The sequence below is a fragment of the Adiantum capillus-veneris genome, chromosome 9, assembly GCF_014529385.1.
Source record: "Adiantum capillus-veneris isolate H3 chromosome 9, ASM1452938v2, whole genome shotgun sequence".
Lineage (NCBI taxonomy): Eukaryota > Viridiplantae > Streptophyta > Polypodiopsida > Polypodiales > Pteridaceae > Adiantum > Adiantum capillus-veneris.
Genome location: NC_140939.1, coordinates 132,632,609 through 132,648,225, shown reverse-complemented (window position 1 = coordinate 132,648,225; position 15,617 = coordinate 132,632,609). Strand labels below are relative to the sequence as shown.

The 15,617-nt window shown below is 47.2% G+C and overlaps 1 protein-coding gene across 1 annotated transcript in view; it reads left to right on the top strand.

Moving 5' to 3' along the window:
• LOC147451197 (uncharacterized) overlaps positions 1 to 15,617 on the top strand; it is an 81,263-nt gene that overhangs the window by 41,015 nt on the left and 24,631 nt on the right. The window contains exons 5-8 of the mRNA XM_086520157.1: positions 7,684 to 7,806; positions 8,190 to 8,789; positions 8,876 to 9,073; positions 9,185 to 9,274. Coding sequence (XP_086376283.1) covers positions 7,684 to 7,806; positions 8,190 to 8,789; positions 8,876 to 9,073; positions 9,185 to 9,274 — 1,011 coding nt within the window. The remainder of the gene's footprint in view (positions 1 to 7,683; positions 7,807 to 8,189; positions 8,790 to 8,875; positions 9,074 to 9,184; positions 9,275 to 15,617) is intronic.

The following is a 15,617-nucleotide window of genomic DNA, read 5'->3' as shown; positions in this document are numbered from 1 at the left end:
CCCGCAGTCATACATAACCTCTCCTAAGCTGCCAGCTCAACTCCATGCACAGTAGTATGGCTACCACCAATCCTGCCAGAGGGTTCCTCTAACATGTTGAAGTCACCCCCTATGCACCATTGCTTTGCCTGCGGCAGAGACTCAACAATCTGAGACCAAAACTCTGCACATGCACTCGCCACATTGGGCCCATAGATGTTCAGGAAGCCTAGGAGACAACCCTAAACCTGCATAGTGATCCATTGAGCTCTGCTTGGCACAATAATGCCTCTGCCCACAATGGCTTGCTGCATAGAATCCGCAATAGTAATACATACCCGACCTGGATGCCACCAGGTCCAAATGCAACTGACAAAAAAGTCTCATATCGTCCATGCAAAAGCTGACCACAACGTCTAATGCGGCTCTCACACAGATGATGCTCCTGTAGCATAAGAATGTCAATCTCTCCTCCCACAAGGCATCGCTGAAGCTCCTGATGCAGTCGGCCCCTATGCCCCTATGACGCTGAAACTCGGGTCCACCTAATCTCTGTACGTTCCATGAGAGTATCCTTATGAGGAGTGAGAAAGAACTGATGCTACCGCAGCAGCTAACCGTGCTATCTTCGAGGCTGGCTTGGATGGGGAGTAATCCGCATCCAAGCGTCCTCAAGATAGGCGAGACTATAGAGAGTGTCTAGCCCAAGCCAAAGTAGACCGAGCCGTGCGTAAAGCAACCTTCTCTGTCCAGGAGTCCTCATGTATGTGTACATAGAATTGCGGGCTCTGCGTGTCAGCAAAGAAATGAACCACAATGTGTCTACATCCTGCTGCGTTTGGAGGTGTCACAACAAACTTGGCCAATGGCCAAAGAGTCTGAAGCAAGTCTGTAACCTCTAGGTCTCCCATGTGATGAGGTAACTCTAGGGCCTGTGTCTGCAGCCACTCCAACACTGAGTCTATAGTCCACTCAGTCTGGTCCCTGCCACATAGGGGAAAAGAGAAGCCAACCGTTGAGTCCAATGCTTCTATCCCCCTAGCTGCAAGGAACAGAACGTGAACTCTGAAGTAGTCTGCCTCAAGGTCTGGTGAGGGGTCACCGAGAAACCATGTAAAGTCATAGGCAAAGAATTCCCAATGACGACGAATGTCGAAGCTCGTCAGACCACGAGAAACTGCTGCGAAGGGAGACGTCTGCACCAGAAGAGGGGGTCGCAAGAAAGGCTATCCCTCTCTCGCTAAGCGACTCGTGGAAAAGGCGCTGCCAAGAGATCGCCTTGCGACGGTTGCGAGACTTTAGCGGGAAGGGGTGAGGGAGCAGGGGTATCTCGGGCTAAGCGAGCTGTGGGGGGTGCGAAGAGATCGCCGGGGGGGGGGGGGGACTTTAGCGGGAAGGTAGGGAGGGAGGGGTGGGGGGGGGGGGGGGAAGATGAGGGAAGGAGAAGAAGGGGCGGGGAAGGGAGAGATAGAGGGGAGAGGGAGGAGGAGGGGGGAGGGGGGGGGGGGGGGAAGAGGGGGGGAACTCAGGGGGAAGGGGCTGTCGAGGGTGAGGGTGAGGGTGAGGGTGAGGCTCAGGTGGAGGCTGGAGTAGGGACCTCATCCTGCTGAAGAGGGTTGAAACAGTTCCCCGTGGGAACCCACTGCTGTTGGGCAGGAGATTGAGGACCACTCTGAGTGTCAGGCTGGCGCGGTGGCCCCTGTCGACGCCGACCACGAACCTTCTGCTAGCTTTCCTTTGCTTGAGCCCGAGGCTCGGAGGGTGGCTCTGCCTGCGTACTTGGTGAATCTGCCTGTTGCTGCTGGCCAACCCTTGCTGGCTGGGGCTGAGCGTGTGGTGTGGGTCGGGGTCTCCTCCGTGGATAGGCCTTTGCAAGATGGCCCATCTGTCGACAAATGAAACACTGATTCGGGAGACCCGAATACTCCATGCTCTGTCTGAACCAACCCCCACTCACCCGAGGAAGTAGGATGACCTTGGGGAGATTGTGGGTGTTCCTAACCAGAACACGTACTGAGGGAATTCCGACCGCCTTGGCAGCTATTGAGGCTGCCGTGCGAGGTGTCTCCAGGACAATTCCAATCTCTGAGCCTATCCTGGACAAAAGTGGTAAGTACTCCCTCCTCAAACCAGGAAAGCAGACGGAGATGAGGAGGTCTCCCTCCTCTGCCAGAACATCTGAAGCTGGGTCAAAATCATGTCTCCACTGTCGAAAGTGGGCTCGAACTGCTCCGATGGTCAAAGGGCTCATCGCGATGACCTTGGACGCCATCTTGGAGGTCTCAAACTCTATCTGATAGTAGCCGCGTCCGAGGAACTGAATGCCCAAGATCTTGCCCACCTCTGCGAGAAGGCGGGCCTGGAGGAAATCACGCAGCTCTCCTCTGCTGGGTCAAGTGCCGAGAATCTTGCAGATGACGGAGGTCACGTGCAGGCGTTCCACCTCTGCGGCTAGGCTCGCTTGCTCTGTCGGTGAAAGAGCAAGTCGAATGGTGGGCTCAGCGGGGTCGGGCGAGGGAACTTCACTGGAGTTCCTCTGTGGCCGAGCTTGAGCCTCCATCTATGTCTGCTGCTATGGAGAAGAGGCGGAGAAACGTCGACGAGGGGGGAAGCTCCCGTTGGACCAAGCACGCCGAAGGTGCTGGCGAGGCCTCACAAGCAGGAGAGGCTAGGATGGCGGGCGGACAGGGAAGCGACAGGGGATGGGCGGACAGCGGGCAGGAAGCGGGCGGGTCTGGCGACGGGCAGCGGGCAGTGCAGTGGGTAGCGGAAGGGGCAGGCGACGGGCAGTGCAGTGGCAAGCGGCGGGCAGTGGGTAGGGTGCAGCGTGCAGGGGGCGGGTAGGTGGGCTGCGCGCAAGGGGAAGAGCTATCGGAGGGGGGGCGGCGGGGAGCATCAGCGAGCACCCACATCCCTAGATACTTACCAACCAAGTTTATCATTTTCTTTATTGTTATTTTGTACACACTTTTCCTATTTCACACAGACTTTGTATCAGATCCACCAGGATTGTATCAGTTTGGTCTCATAGGTCATTTTGGCCATGTATGTACGCATATCTGGTATTAAAGACTGTGATAATGTGGATGAGAAAGTTAAGGAGCTTATGACAATGATAGGGGTGACAACACCCACACATGTTAAAGCATGGAGGGTGGGGAGAAAGAAGGCAGATATAGGCACATCCTTGGTCAAAGAAAGGGCACTTATTTTGCGCTTCCCCTCAGTGGAAGCAAAGGAGGAGTTCTTGAAAAAGAGTTCAACTTTAGAGAAGATAGGCGTCTTTTTAAGAGAAGATTTGACCTTGGCACAACTAGCACACATAATGGAGGTCATGCCAAAGATCAGGCGGCAAGGGAGAAGGGTTGGTGACTTTCTACAGAGATGACCGCGTTGTAATGGGTCTCGGATACTGGACGTAGGAGCCTTTGGAACTATCAGAGCTCAAGGGTTAAGGGTGTGGCAGAGTGATTGTACTCTACAGGGAGGACTTACAGCCGATGATACACATTGCTCACAGAGATGATCATGCTAGATATATGTGGGTCAGATTGGGGCCAGAGACTAGTAGATACCTATTTATTTCTATATGCTATTTTGCACCTAGTACGTCTACTTATGCGGCATCCAGAGGGTAATCACCATTTACTATTTTGGATGAGGATATATGGAAATTTTCTAGCAATGGTGATATCATGATTTTGGGAGATTTCAATGTGAGGATAGCGTAGTGCCAGTCGGTCTCCTATGACACCTTTGTGGAGATGTTGAGAGAGCTTGATACCATTGACATGGGCCCCGCCAAAAACTATGATCACCATTGGAATTTGGATTTATCCCCCCTTCAAGTCGAACTTTGGGGATGCACCCAATGGAACCCATTCAACTTGAAGGAGGGATGGATCCAATGGTGTAGCAAGCCTCTGAATAGATTCTCGATGTTGCTTTCCACGAATGCAAGTATTGTATTTCTCATGCTTACTCAACTTTACTCACAAAAAACTATAATTCACCATTGGATCCATCCCCCCTTCAAGTCGAGTTGGTTCCATTGGGGATCATCGCATCATTTCTCCAATCATGTAGCGCCTTAGTGTGCCGCGTAGCCATGGTCTACCAATGAGTAAGGGAAAACCACGCTCGACCTAGGGAAGGCGAAGCACAACAAAATCCAAGCTGAAAGTGAAGTCTTGCACTTGTAGAGGCACCTTGGCCACTATGCCTAAAGGGTAGATTGTCCTTTGGTCGGCCAAAGTAATTGTGAATGGAGCAGGTCGGGTAGGCTGGAGACCTAATGCCAACAGAGTGAATGTAGGCATTAGGTTGATGCAAGGTCCACCATTAATTATCACACCAGAGAATCACTTCCCTAAAATAGACACAGTAAGAGGAGGGCTTTTGTAATCAGTGAGGGGAGGAGTGGGATAGGAGATCATGTAAGACTCTGATGGCTGCACTCGGAGGTGCCCACCACTAGGACCTGCACCTTGGTATAGAGATTGGATAAGTACAGGGGTGTCACCTTGAAAAGCCACATCTAGCCGAAGCATGCCATAGAGTGACGCTTGCTGAAGGGTGTTCTTTGGGATATCCTCTGCTGTAGGTTTTTCTCTTTGTATCAGTGCCTTCTCTAGTACCTTGATCTGTTGTAGGTCGGCTACTGTTTCCAAGAAGGCGCCGTCGATATCGGAGAGCAGAGATGTTGGTCTGCCCTCGGCACTAGTGGATGGTTTGTCAACTGTTGGAAGAGGTGTATTCATTGGTGAGACTAGTAATGGAAGAGTTGAACTTGCTGGAAGACTGAGGCTGCGGGCTGCCCTTCGTGCTCAAGTGAGGACATTAGCGGGCTCCTTTACCTGCTGCAACTTGTCTTGAGGGGCAACCACATGGGAAGAAGGTGACAGTTGAGGGATGGTGCTAATTGCGATTATATTAATCTTGGAAATGTGAATTGCCGTGGGCTTTGACTTGGGCTCCTGACTTGGGCTCGACGATGTGGAGGCATGCCGCTTTGGACAGACCTTATTGTAGTGATCCTTTGCATTGGAGCAATGTCGGAAAGGAGGAGACTCTTCAGGAAGGGGACATTTACTCTTGTAGTGCCTATGTTCCTTGCATTCGTAGCACAAAATGGGTCGATTGGATGGGCAAGACGAGGGCGAGGTGTTCTTGGGGTTTGCTCCTGCTGCATGGAGGCAAATGTTGACGTATAGAAGCTTTGAGGGGCTAACGGAGTGTTAGCATGATAAAAAAAATCTGAGATGGAAAAGTACCTTGCATACCTTGCATAGGAGGGTAGTCAGCAAAGGGGGCATGTGATTTGGATGGCCATAGGTGGAAACTATGCTGGAGGCAGGTCCCAACCCTTGTTGAAGAGTAGGGGTGAGGCTCTACTGTAATCGTTGCAATCCCTTTAGGTAGTAACAATCTTTGTCTTCATGTCTAGCTTCTCAAGGAAGTGGCAATAAGCCTGAAGCGGGCATTCTTGTGGAGGCTTTCTTGGAGAGCGACATGAGCTACACCAAACCACGGGCTTAGATTGAGCCCTTACCTCTACTAGGTCTCTCTTGATCTGTCCAAAGCTTCGTGATGCGGGGACTTCTGTCGAAGAGAGAAAGATCTCTCCTCTTAACGAGCTTGTTGTAATTTCAGTGCTTCCAGTTCCTTGCAGATGCACTTTCCATGAGAATTGAGGCGGTCTCTACATGAGGGGGGTCCTTGAATAGCCTTCTTGCCCCTTCTATCCTGGTAACGGCAGTGACAAACTCTTCTAGAGTGGCTTCAGGTTGGAGAGTTTCCCGTAGCTTGTGTTGAGTAGTCTTGGGGAGAGCTTTCTTCACCCACTTCTTGACCATGAATTCTCCTAGTTGCTGGGAAAGCTTAGCAACTAGAGACTTCGTTCTTGTCATGAGTTTTGCAAAAGTCTCATTGGGTTCTTAGTGTCGCCAACAAATTGAGTGTACCATTTATCTGCGAAGCTATCCAAGGTTGACGGCAAGAGCACTAGGTAGGCGTCTTTTCTGTTGAGACCACTACCTCTGCAAAGAGATACAAACCTCCTCATATGAGGAGGTTTGTATCATTGCGTCCTGCTGAGGAGGTGAAAAGTGTGCTTGGGGAGGTGATGAGGGCGGTGAGGAGCTGGTTGATGTGGATGCCAGAGAGGGTAGTGAAAGTGGGGGGTGGAGGACCTTAACTAGTAAGAAGGGTTGACGCCTTCTGTGGTAATATTGCAGAGGACTCCTTAGGGGGCTTAGTCATTCTTTAGACTGCCTTGTATGTGTCACACAGTTGCAACAAATCCACCCAACATATGGGAAAGAAGACCCTGGAACTTGCTAGACTGTCTAGACCCACTGGACCAATAGACCAGTCTAGACTCGACTAGACTCGACTAGACGAGACGAGACGAGGTGGACGAGGGCGAGAGTTGGCTAGAATAGGCTAGACCAAGTTGGATGAAGGGGAGGGTGGACTAGACCTAGCTAGACGAAACCAGTCTAGAACATCTGACTAGACCAAGGCGAGAGACTAGACCAGGTAGACCAAGCTGGATGAAGGTGAGGGTGGACTAGACTAGTTTAGACCAGATCAGTCTAGACCAGCAGACTAGACCAAGGCGAGAGGCTAAACCAGCTAGCTCCTTGACCAGGTACGCTTAGGAGCAGAGTGAGACTTCAATTGAGGTCCCACCGGGGGTGCCAAAAATGAGAGCACCTATAGCAAGAAATCTATATCATGCTCTCTACTGTGGGAGCTCCTTAGTGCAACATGCAAGAAATTTTACTCCAAACATAGAAACGAACAATGTAGAGCAATATGGAACAAAACAAGACTGCACTCAAATGACACAACAACAGACTCCAAACCCAATGGAAGCTTGACTAGACTCATAGAACAATATAGACTCTGGTTGGCAGCACAATCAGCTCCAAGCCCTGGACTCACAGGTACATTGGGGTGTCGAGGCTCCAACTGTGCAAGGAGAGTGTAGGTGTGCAAGTGCTAGACTGAAACACAAGACTCTGGATTTGATGACTCATATGATGCATAGGTATCCTAAAACCAACTGAGCATACATACAAACATAAAGGGCAGCCAACGGCTAACACAAATACCGCCGAAAATCCAGCTACGCCTTTCTTCAACTGTGGTGGCGGTGAACTGGCCACGGTGTCCTCTAGACTACGACTCTCTGTTTGCCACGTGCCACTGCCCAGGCGAGAGTCCACTCAGTGGGAATCCAAGGCTAACTGTAATTTCTGTCCAAAGCCAGTCCAAAGCCAATTGTAACTGTTGTCCATGTCCTGTGACACTATAGCCTGCTACAAGGGGAAGCAATTAGCACTCCTTTTTCTTTCCGTCTTCTCTTAGCACATTATCAGGGCAGATGTTCAACTCCTTTTGCAGTCATTGCCCGATTTTGATACCGCTTTGGCTTTTGAACCATTATCCTTGGTGTCTTGATTATTGGTAAACCTTTTGAAATTCAGCATTCATGTACTCTCTGAGTCTCTGACAAGAAGTAAGTTGGCCCTGATTTATTTGGTCATCTGAATTCCATGTCACTTAAATGTCATGCTATTAACTTCTTCTTGCACTGAATAAGTAGGAAAGCAATAAATTCTGTCCCTTCACTCCTGGTGGGCATCATAACAAAAAGTTACTGCCTTAATTAGTGTTTATGGTTTTATTGTTTGCTAGATGTCATTGAGCATAGCTGAACTGCATCTGTTCCATTATGAGAGAGGAACAGTGTATCTGTTGGAAGAGTTTATAGGATTACAGGAGAAGAGACGGCGGTCAATCTTGGAGAGACTGATGGAGGTGAGTTGAAGTAACAGAATGGTGTTATTGACATGTGGTCAAGCCATGGCATAAAAATTAGTGTTCTAGTGTCATGCCTTCTTTTGTAATGAGATGTCTCCGAAAAATTTGGAAAGTATTACATTGAATGAATGCTCGAATGTGTGCATGCCTTCACTACTTTTATGTGTTCTTGTGCACATCAATCCATAAAATTTTAAACTATGAAGCTTTATAATCATAAATTTTAAGGATCACCTGAGGTCTCTTCTTGATGTGTAATATATTGGGGAGCACACAAACACTTGCACACTCAGGGATATACATTTTGTACCACATGTATCGTACATACATAATTAGCATCTGATAGGGTCAGAGTCCTGATTCACTTAATGTTTCTGCAGGTATCTGAGCATGCTGTTGGAGATGTGAAGGATGCTTGTGTTGCTGTTTTAATAAAAATTGAAGAAGATCTGCTTGGGCAGCAAAGTGAGGATACTCAGTACTCAACAACTGGCACTGATAACAGTCCTACCTCCCAATCCAAGGGACTTGGATCAAAGCTTGCAAGTGTTGCAGCCAAATGGAAACAGGAAAAAGAGAAAGCAGCAGAGGAAAAGGAAAACCAGGAAAGGTTTACTTTTGCTATTGCTGCCGCCAAGAGAAACGAGAGGGGGAGACTTTTGAAGTTTCTTCGACTTGCTGACTATATCATTGCACAGTCTCTTCGAGCAGTACTGATCAGGTCCTTTGCTGAAGTGCTAAAAGATCTCTCTCACCCCTCTGTTCAAGGAATGTATTTGTTTCTAGAAGATTCTACGACTTTTGAACTCATAAATAAAAAGGAGTTTCCAACCCAGCAACTTGCCAGCTCTGTGCTGGTACATTCCTTGCAGAGCGAAGAAGTTGGTCTTTATACACATAAACCTTTTTTTGAGGTGAAGGTTGTCATAGAGGATGATAGGCTGCAACTTCAGCCTGATTCAAGCACATTTTTGGAGAAGGTAAGTACTTTACTTTTAGACTCATGCCAATCTCAAATAGATACATGCTGAGATATATCAATGGATCTTTAAATTTGGATTGGCAGTTTGAAGAGTTCCTGAGAACTATTCCAGAGGGTTTAAAACGACTGCAACGGCTTGTCTCACATTGCGGCCTGAATGAAGTTGTTGAGAGGACCGCTCTTGATAATGATAGCACCATATCATACATGGATCTAATAGGAGATAAACAATATGGAGATGTTATCACCATGATGAGAACTTCACTTCAAAGCTGTTTTCAGGTATTGTATCCCTTAGTACATTTTTTTTTTTGAAAACTATATACAAGGGAGCAACATGCAAGGTTTCTGTAAGTGAAGGAAAACAAACTTGTCTCTCATGCTTATTGACAGGATGCAGAAGCAGCCATCACATGCTTTCAGTCCTTTTTGGAAATTTACGTACAGAATCGTACTTTATCGATCGATTGTATTCGAAATGAGGCAAATTTTTTTTTTGTAACCTTTATTTTTTTAGTAAGCACAAATTTCACATTCCTATGTTTGTTGAAATGGGTTGTATATGCAACATACAATTGATACTCTTTGCAAAGAAGGAGACCTCCTTTTCCTATATCTGGATAAAAGAATACCTTTCACATCCCCACATTGGCATCTTAGAAATGTTAGTATACTCTTCCCCCCCCCCCCCACACCAAAAAAAAAAAGTAAAAAAAAGTGCACTTCGGTAGGTCAGGAAGAAGGGGTATTGAGGGGGTTATCGATCGATTGAATTCGAAATGAGGCAAATTTTTTTTTGGTAACCTTTATTTTCTTAGTAAGCACAAATTTCATGCTCCTATGTTTGTTGAAATGGGTTGTATATGCAACATACAATCGATACTCTTTGCAAAGAAGGAAAGAGGCATACTCTGGTTGTGCTGTGCTCAATGAGCCAAAAATCTTCCAAAACTGATGCCAGGTGAATGATAGTGCAGTCGTCTTGTAACTTCACAAAGAAAATCCTGAACATGAGAGCTATGCCACAACATGCAAGGTATAATCTGATGGTGTTGGCGGAAACTCTTGCCGAGTGGCCTATGTTTAAAGAGGAGTTCCCACCAACGTATGGGACCCCGTCCGATGAGGCCCAAGTGACATAAAGGCATCAAAATAAAGCTGGACCCTCACAGGCACAAAGGATAGCGTAAAAAGTGATGACGTGGCATTGTTGTACGTAACTCTCGCAAAACGTGTTAATTTGCTTACGTGGCAACTTGTACGGAATTCCACGTTTCACGCTAACCTGATGACGTGGCAGCCTATACGGATTTCCGTGATTTGCGTTGAGCAGCTTTCAACGCCAGCTTTTGAGGCCACGCTTTTGAGTTTGACTGCTTTTCATGTAATTGCTTTTCAAGGCCAGGGGCCTTTAAATATGTGTAGAGGGCTCATTCTCTGGCACGCTTTAGTATGAAGGTGCAGAGGGTGGAGTACTGGCATTGTACTGAGTTCAAGCAATATAAAGAAACACTGAAAGGGGTGCCAAGGTTTGGGGCTAGTGCTCTCTTGGGGTGGAATTCCGCCACTCCCCGTCCCGTGCGTCGTGCATCTCTTTCAATTCAGTGTTATTTGAAGTGCTAAAAGTGTGTTCAGTCTGTTCATTGTCTGTCCAAGAGCTGATGAACCATGTTGTGGCCGGCTAGGACCTTATGGTAGGAACCTAACCCTAATTTTTGGTGCAGGTTTCAGGATGGAAAGTCAGTCGACTTTTCGAGCTCGACAAATGTCGAGATTTCTTTTTAAGTTTGAGTTCTGTTTGAGAACTTGTTTGGTGATCCTGTTTGGAATTTGTTTGAAATGGATGTGCTTGTTTTTTGAACCTTTCTTGGTGCCGATTTGAACTGTTTGACTTTGGTTTTAATACTGGTTTCAATACTTGGTGATTTACTCCCGAGTGGAGTAGTGAGAAATCCTGTTTTGGTGTTGTCTGAACCTTGGAACGACGCAGATGAGATGTCTTGGGAGCGTTCCGTTGTATGCTTGAAAATCTCGGAACGACGCAGACGGGATATTTGGGGAGCGTTTCGTTGTATGTTGGAAAACCTCCAAACGACGCAGACGGGATGTCTAGGGAGCGTTTGGTTGTATTCTTGAACCTCCAAGTGACGCAGGCTGCGGTCTGGGCAGCGTTTGGTTATACCACTCCTCTGAACTCATGGCCGGAGCCTTTTTAGGTTGTTCGGGGGGGGTGACGAGGTAGTCATTGAGTAGCTTCATACCGCAGACCGTTTGTCTCAAGGGAGTGCTCAGCGGCGGCGTTTGTCGTGTCTTGTAACATGCATATGTGAGCATTTGTGTTGCATTGTGATGTGCCAACCATTGAATATTCTTTATTGGATGAGATACTTCTGGGAAACCAACGACCCAGGATATCAAGAGTTCTGCTCCGGAATGAGACTCCTTATTGGATAAGATTCTTTTGGGAAGCCAACGAACCAGGAAATCAAGAGCTCCGATTTGAAATGAGAAAACTGAGTGTCCCTCGGAAATGTTTGAGCTAACTTGAGTTTTTTTGCAGATATACTATATAGTGTAATCGCAGACGATTGCTTTCTTTCAAGAAGGGGGGATGTCACAAATTACTGACGTGTCAAGCCATTGAAGAACGGAGCCAACCTGCAGATCCCGACTCAGAGGCCTAAACCCTAAGTGAAGAAGCAAAAGCAGCAGAGGAAGTTTTACCAACTTGCAAAGTCTTGCCGAGTGGCCTATGTTTAAAGAGGAGTTCCCACCAGCTTATGGGACACCATCTGATGGGGCCCAAGTGACATAAAGGCATCAAAATAAAGCTGGACCCTCACACACACACAAAGGATAGCGTAAAAAGTGATGATGTGGCACTGTTGTACGCAAATCTCGCAAAACGCGCTGACCTACGTACGTGGCAATGTGTACAGAATTCCGCGTTTCACGCTAACCTGATGATGTGGCGTCTTGTACGTATTTCTGTGATTTACACTGGGCAGCTTTTAGCGCCAACTTTTGAGGCCATATGGTTTTGAGTTTGACTGCTTTGAGTTTGACTGCTTTTAATGTAATTGCTTTTCAAGGCCAGGAGCCTTTAAATATGTGCAGAGGGCTCATTCTTTGGCACGCTTCAGTACGAAGGTGCAGAGGGTGGAGTACCGACATTGTACTGAGTTCAAGCAATATAAAGAAATACCGAAAGGGGTGCCAAGTTTTGGGGCCAATGCTCTCTTGAGGTGGAATTCCGCCACTCCCCGTCTCGTGCGTCATATGCATCTCTTTCAGTTCAGTGTTACTTGAAGTGCTAAAAGTCTGTTCAGTCTGTTCTTTTCCATTGGCACGTGGTGCCCGTCTCGTGGCAGGGACCAGCCCATCTTCTGGTCCCTAGAGCTATGTCATTTTCTTGCATTGCTTTCTTAATTTTATGTCATGCAAAATCATACGTGAAAAAGTATACAGACTTTAAGGTATTAAGTGCACGCTTCTGTTTTTGTGACACACATCTTGTTGGTATGCACTGATGACATCATGGTTTCAGCTACATGCTACATAGATTTAGTATGGACAAACTATCCCCTTTCCAGTACTCGTTGTATGCACCCTTCTTGTCCCTCACACGGATGGAGATTACCTGTCTCATCACAGAAGATTTGAATCAGCTAGGCACTAGGAGGACATGGACAAAGTTGACACGAGAGCTTGGCACAGAGATGGATTTCTATGGAGAGCATCTTCACCAGCTCGCAGAGAGGATGGATATGTGATCAGACCTGCCTATATGGATAGTCATTTATCCTATGGGATACGAGGTGCTATTGCTAGAGACTGAGACTGACAGATTTAGGAGAGGACGAGCAGAGACCAGGACTTTCAGTCATGTCATATAGAGTAAGAGACAGAGTTCCATCACATATGTCGTTGTCCGGTATACTTTGATATACGAGGCTTCTTTCACTGTCTATTCAGAGATGGATTTGGATGATTGGCTAGAGTCATGAGATATTAGGATCGGAGATACCTCGGGTTGTTTTTGCTACAGTTGCACAGACACATGGAGAGTCGTCTGAGGAGATTAGATAGTGGGAGACATTCAAAGGGCGGAATCGTTGATTTCTTTTGAGCTGAGACTCATGAGCAGAGACTCAACAGTTAGATGAGTGAGATTCACAATAGACTTCAAAGTCTACCTATACTAGAGCCATATTGACTGACATAGCCATTGAGGTTGGGAGAGCTAGACACCCACGTCTACGAGGGTCACCACGGCATCGACAGAGGCTCCATTAGAGGATGAAGACTATCCTATCATGGCATGGGAGACATCTAGTACGACTATTTACCAGCGCAGACATTGACAATATTCTTCAACGACCGATGCAGTACATCCTAAGACAGCGCCCGATGCCGGACATCCTCGGCCCACATTACCCGAAGCCTCTACATCTTTGCTCCAACACAGTAACTTGGTCTTCCCTTCATCTTCAAGCCTGTGTCACACATGGGCAGCGGACATTGTCAAAACGAGCTTGCTTGGGTGCCTGCTCTGACAACGGATATGGAATTATCTGTATTTTCTCACTTCTCTTGCAATGAAACAACATACGCCAACTGGATAACATGTAGTGCAGTATGTTGGGGGGGTAAGGTTTAAATCTATTTGTCTTCTCTACCGCCTCTTCTTTTTGTTTTGTCCGCTCTATGCCAAGGTTGGGCGAGGGGTCCGGGTCGCCTCACTTCGCCTAGAGCTAGACACAACGCTCCACCAATAAGCTTTGGACGTGTCATGTGCACTCGGGTCTGGGCCGACATGTGTGACGCAAGCCTCAGCACCTCTATCATCGTGTAGAGACTACTCCACATCCGCCTCTCTCCCCTCTCGTTCCTCCTCCAAAGCCAACAAGAATGGATGAGGACCTAACGAACATTCTGGCCAGACTCTATCAATTTTCCAACCATCAAGGGACTCTTAATTGAGGATGATCATGTGAGGAGGTTTGTAAAGTTGTGCAAAGGTAGGCGTCTTAACTGAGAAGATGCATACTAATTTTGTTTCGTCCACACTAGAAAACCTTGTAGACAAGTGGGTTTGTTGGCTACAAAATAGGTGGCCATCCAGCCTGATGAACAACTCAAGATAGCCATTGTAATCCATGGGCTACTTCCATTTATTCCAAGATGGATTTTGGATTGAAAAGTGCTGCATCTGTCACAAACTGTTGATGTGTTGACCTACTAGAGACCCAAAGGGTTAGGGCTCCGTAAGCCTAACTTGCAGATTTCGATTGAGGGGCCTAAACCCTAGCAGAAGCAGAAGCAGAAGCAAAAGAAGAATAAGAAGGATTTACCAACTTGCAAATCATTACCGAGTGGCCAATTGGGTTAGGATGGAACTGTTTGAGGGGCCTAAACCCTTAAAAATAAAGAGCGCGCGCGCACACACACACAAACAAAACAAATATGTGGCGTAAAAATTGATGACATGTTAGGCTATACGGACGTCCACGATTTGTGTTGACGTGCTCACGTGGCAACTGTACGAATTTCGGTGATTTCCACTAGCAGTTTTTGGGACGTAGATTGTGGACTAGATGTTTTTAGAACTAAGAACCATGTAACTGCTTTTGGATAGGCCAAGGGTCTTTACATATGAATTGTGGGCTCTCTCTGGCATTCTACTGCATGGAGAAGTAGAGAAGAACCACATAATTATACCCTATTGAAGTGATATAAAGGAATACCGAAAGGGGCTCCATCGTTTGGGGCCATTGTAGTATGGGAGTGGAACTCCGCCACTCCATGTCTCGCGTGGATTCTCTTTGAAACTGGCCCGTGGGGCGGTAGGCTTTGGCTTTCACCTTAAATTCTTCACTTTAGACACACACAGAGAGAACTTGCGACGGGGATTAACACTTAAAACACACACACAGCTCGGAAGCTAGAATGCTCCGAGTAGACGTCGACAACCTGTAGGCCCCAAAATTGGCGCCCCTTTCGGTACTTCTTTATATTTTAAGAGGGTAGATTACAAAGAAGGGTCCTGGGAATTCTTTACCTGTATCCAGCTAGATACCACTTGTTTTGGCAAAATTTTGTCAGCATAATAGCCCCAAAACTTGCCTGAAATCAATTCCCCTGCTGAAACTCACTTCCACTGGCATAAACCCTCTGATTTCTGCCCAAAAACAGTAAATTCAGCACGCTGTATTTACTGGTTTTTGCCCTGTTTTCAGCCCTAAACAGTCCCCGGACTGTCCTCTAACAGTGGGGCACTGTTCCCAATGGTTTTGGCATCCGTATGGCTGAAAAACAGTCAAAATTCAGCGCATAACCAGCACTGAAAATGCACCTGTACGGAGAGTCACCCTCACTGGTGCCTGCTTTTGGAGTAGTAGTTAGCTACTCCTGTTCCTGCTTAGAGAGGCTCTTGCCTCAGCAAAAACGCATGTAACCACACAGCTGTACATGAGTCAAATGAAGATCCCTCTTGTGGGGCATCACATTACTGCACGTAGGGGAGAGAGAGAGTAGTGTGAGGTGTGCAAGACATGAGCTCTTGCACCACACTGTACATGAGAAGGAAAGCTTGCAGTCAATATCTCTTAACCTGTGAGAGGTTGCAAATGAGCTCTCTCTCAGCTAGAAATCGAGCGCCCAGTTTTCTGCATGAGGAAAGTGCACCAAGCAATGCCACTTGGCACATTTACAAGCATTTTCCTGTTTTGGGTTTCTCGGTTAAAAATCTCCCGACTAATTGGCCAGTTGACTTTGCAGTAGAGTTCTACAATGTTCCCCTTGCCATTCCGGAGGTAACGACGCG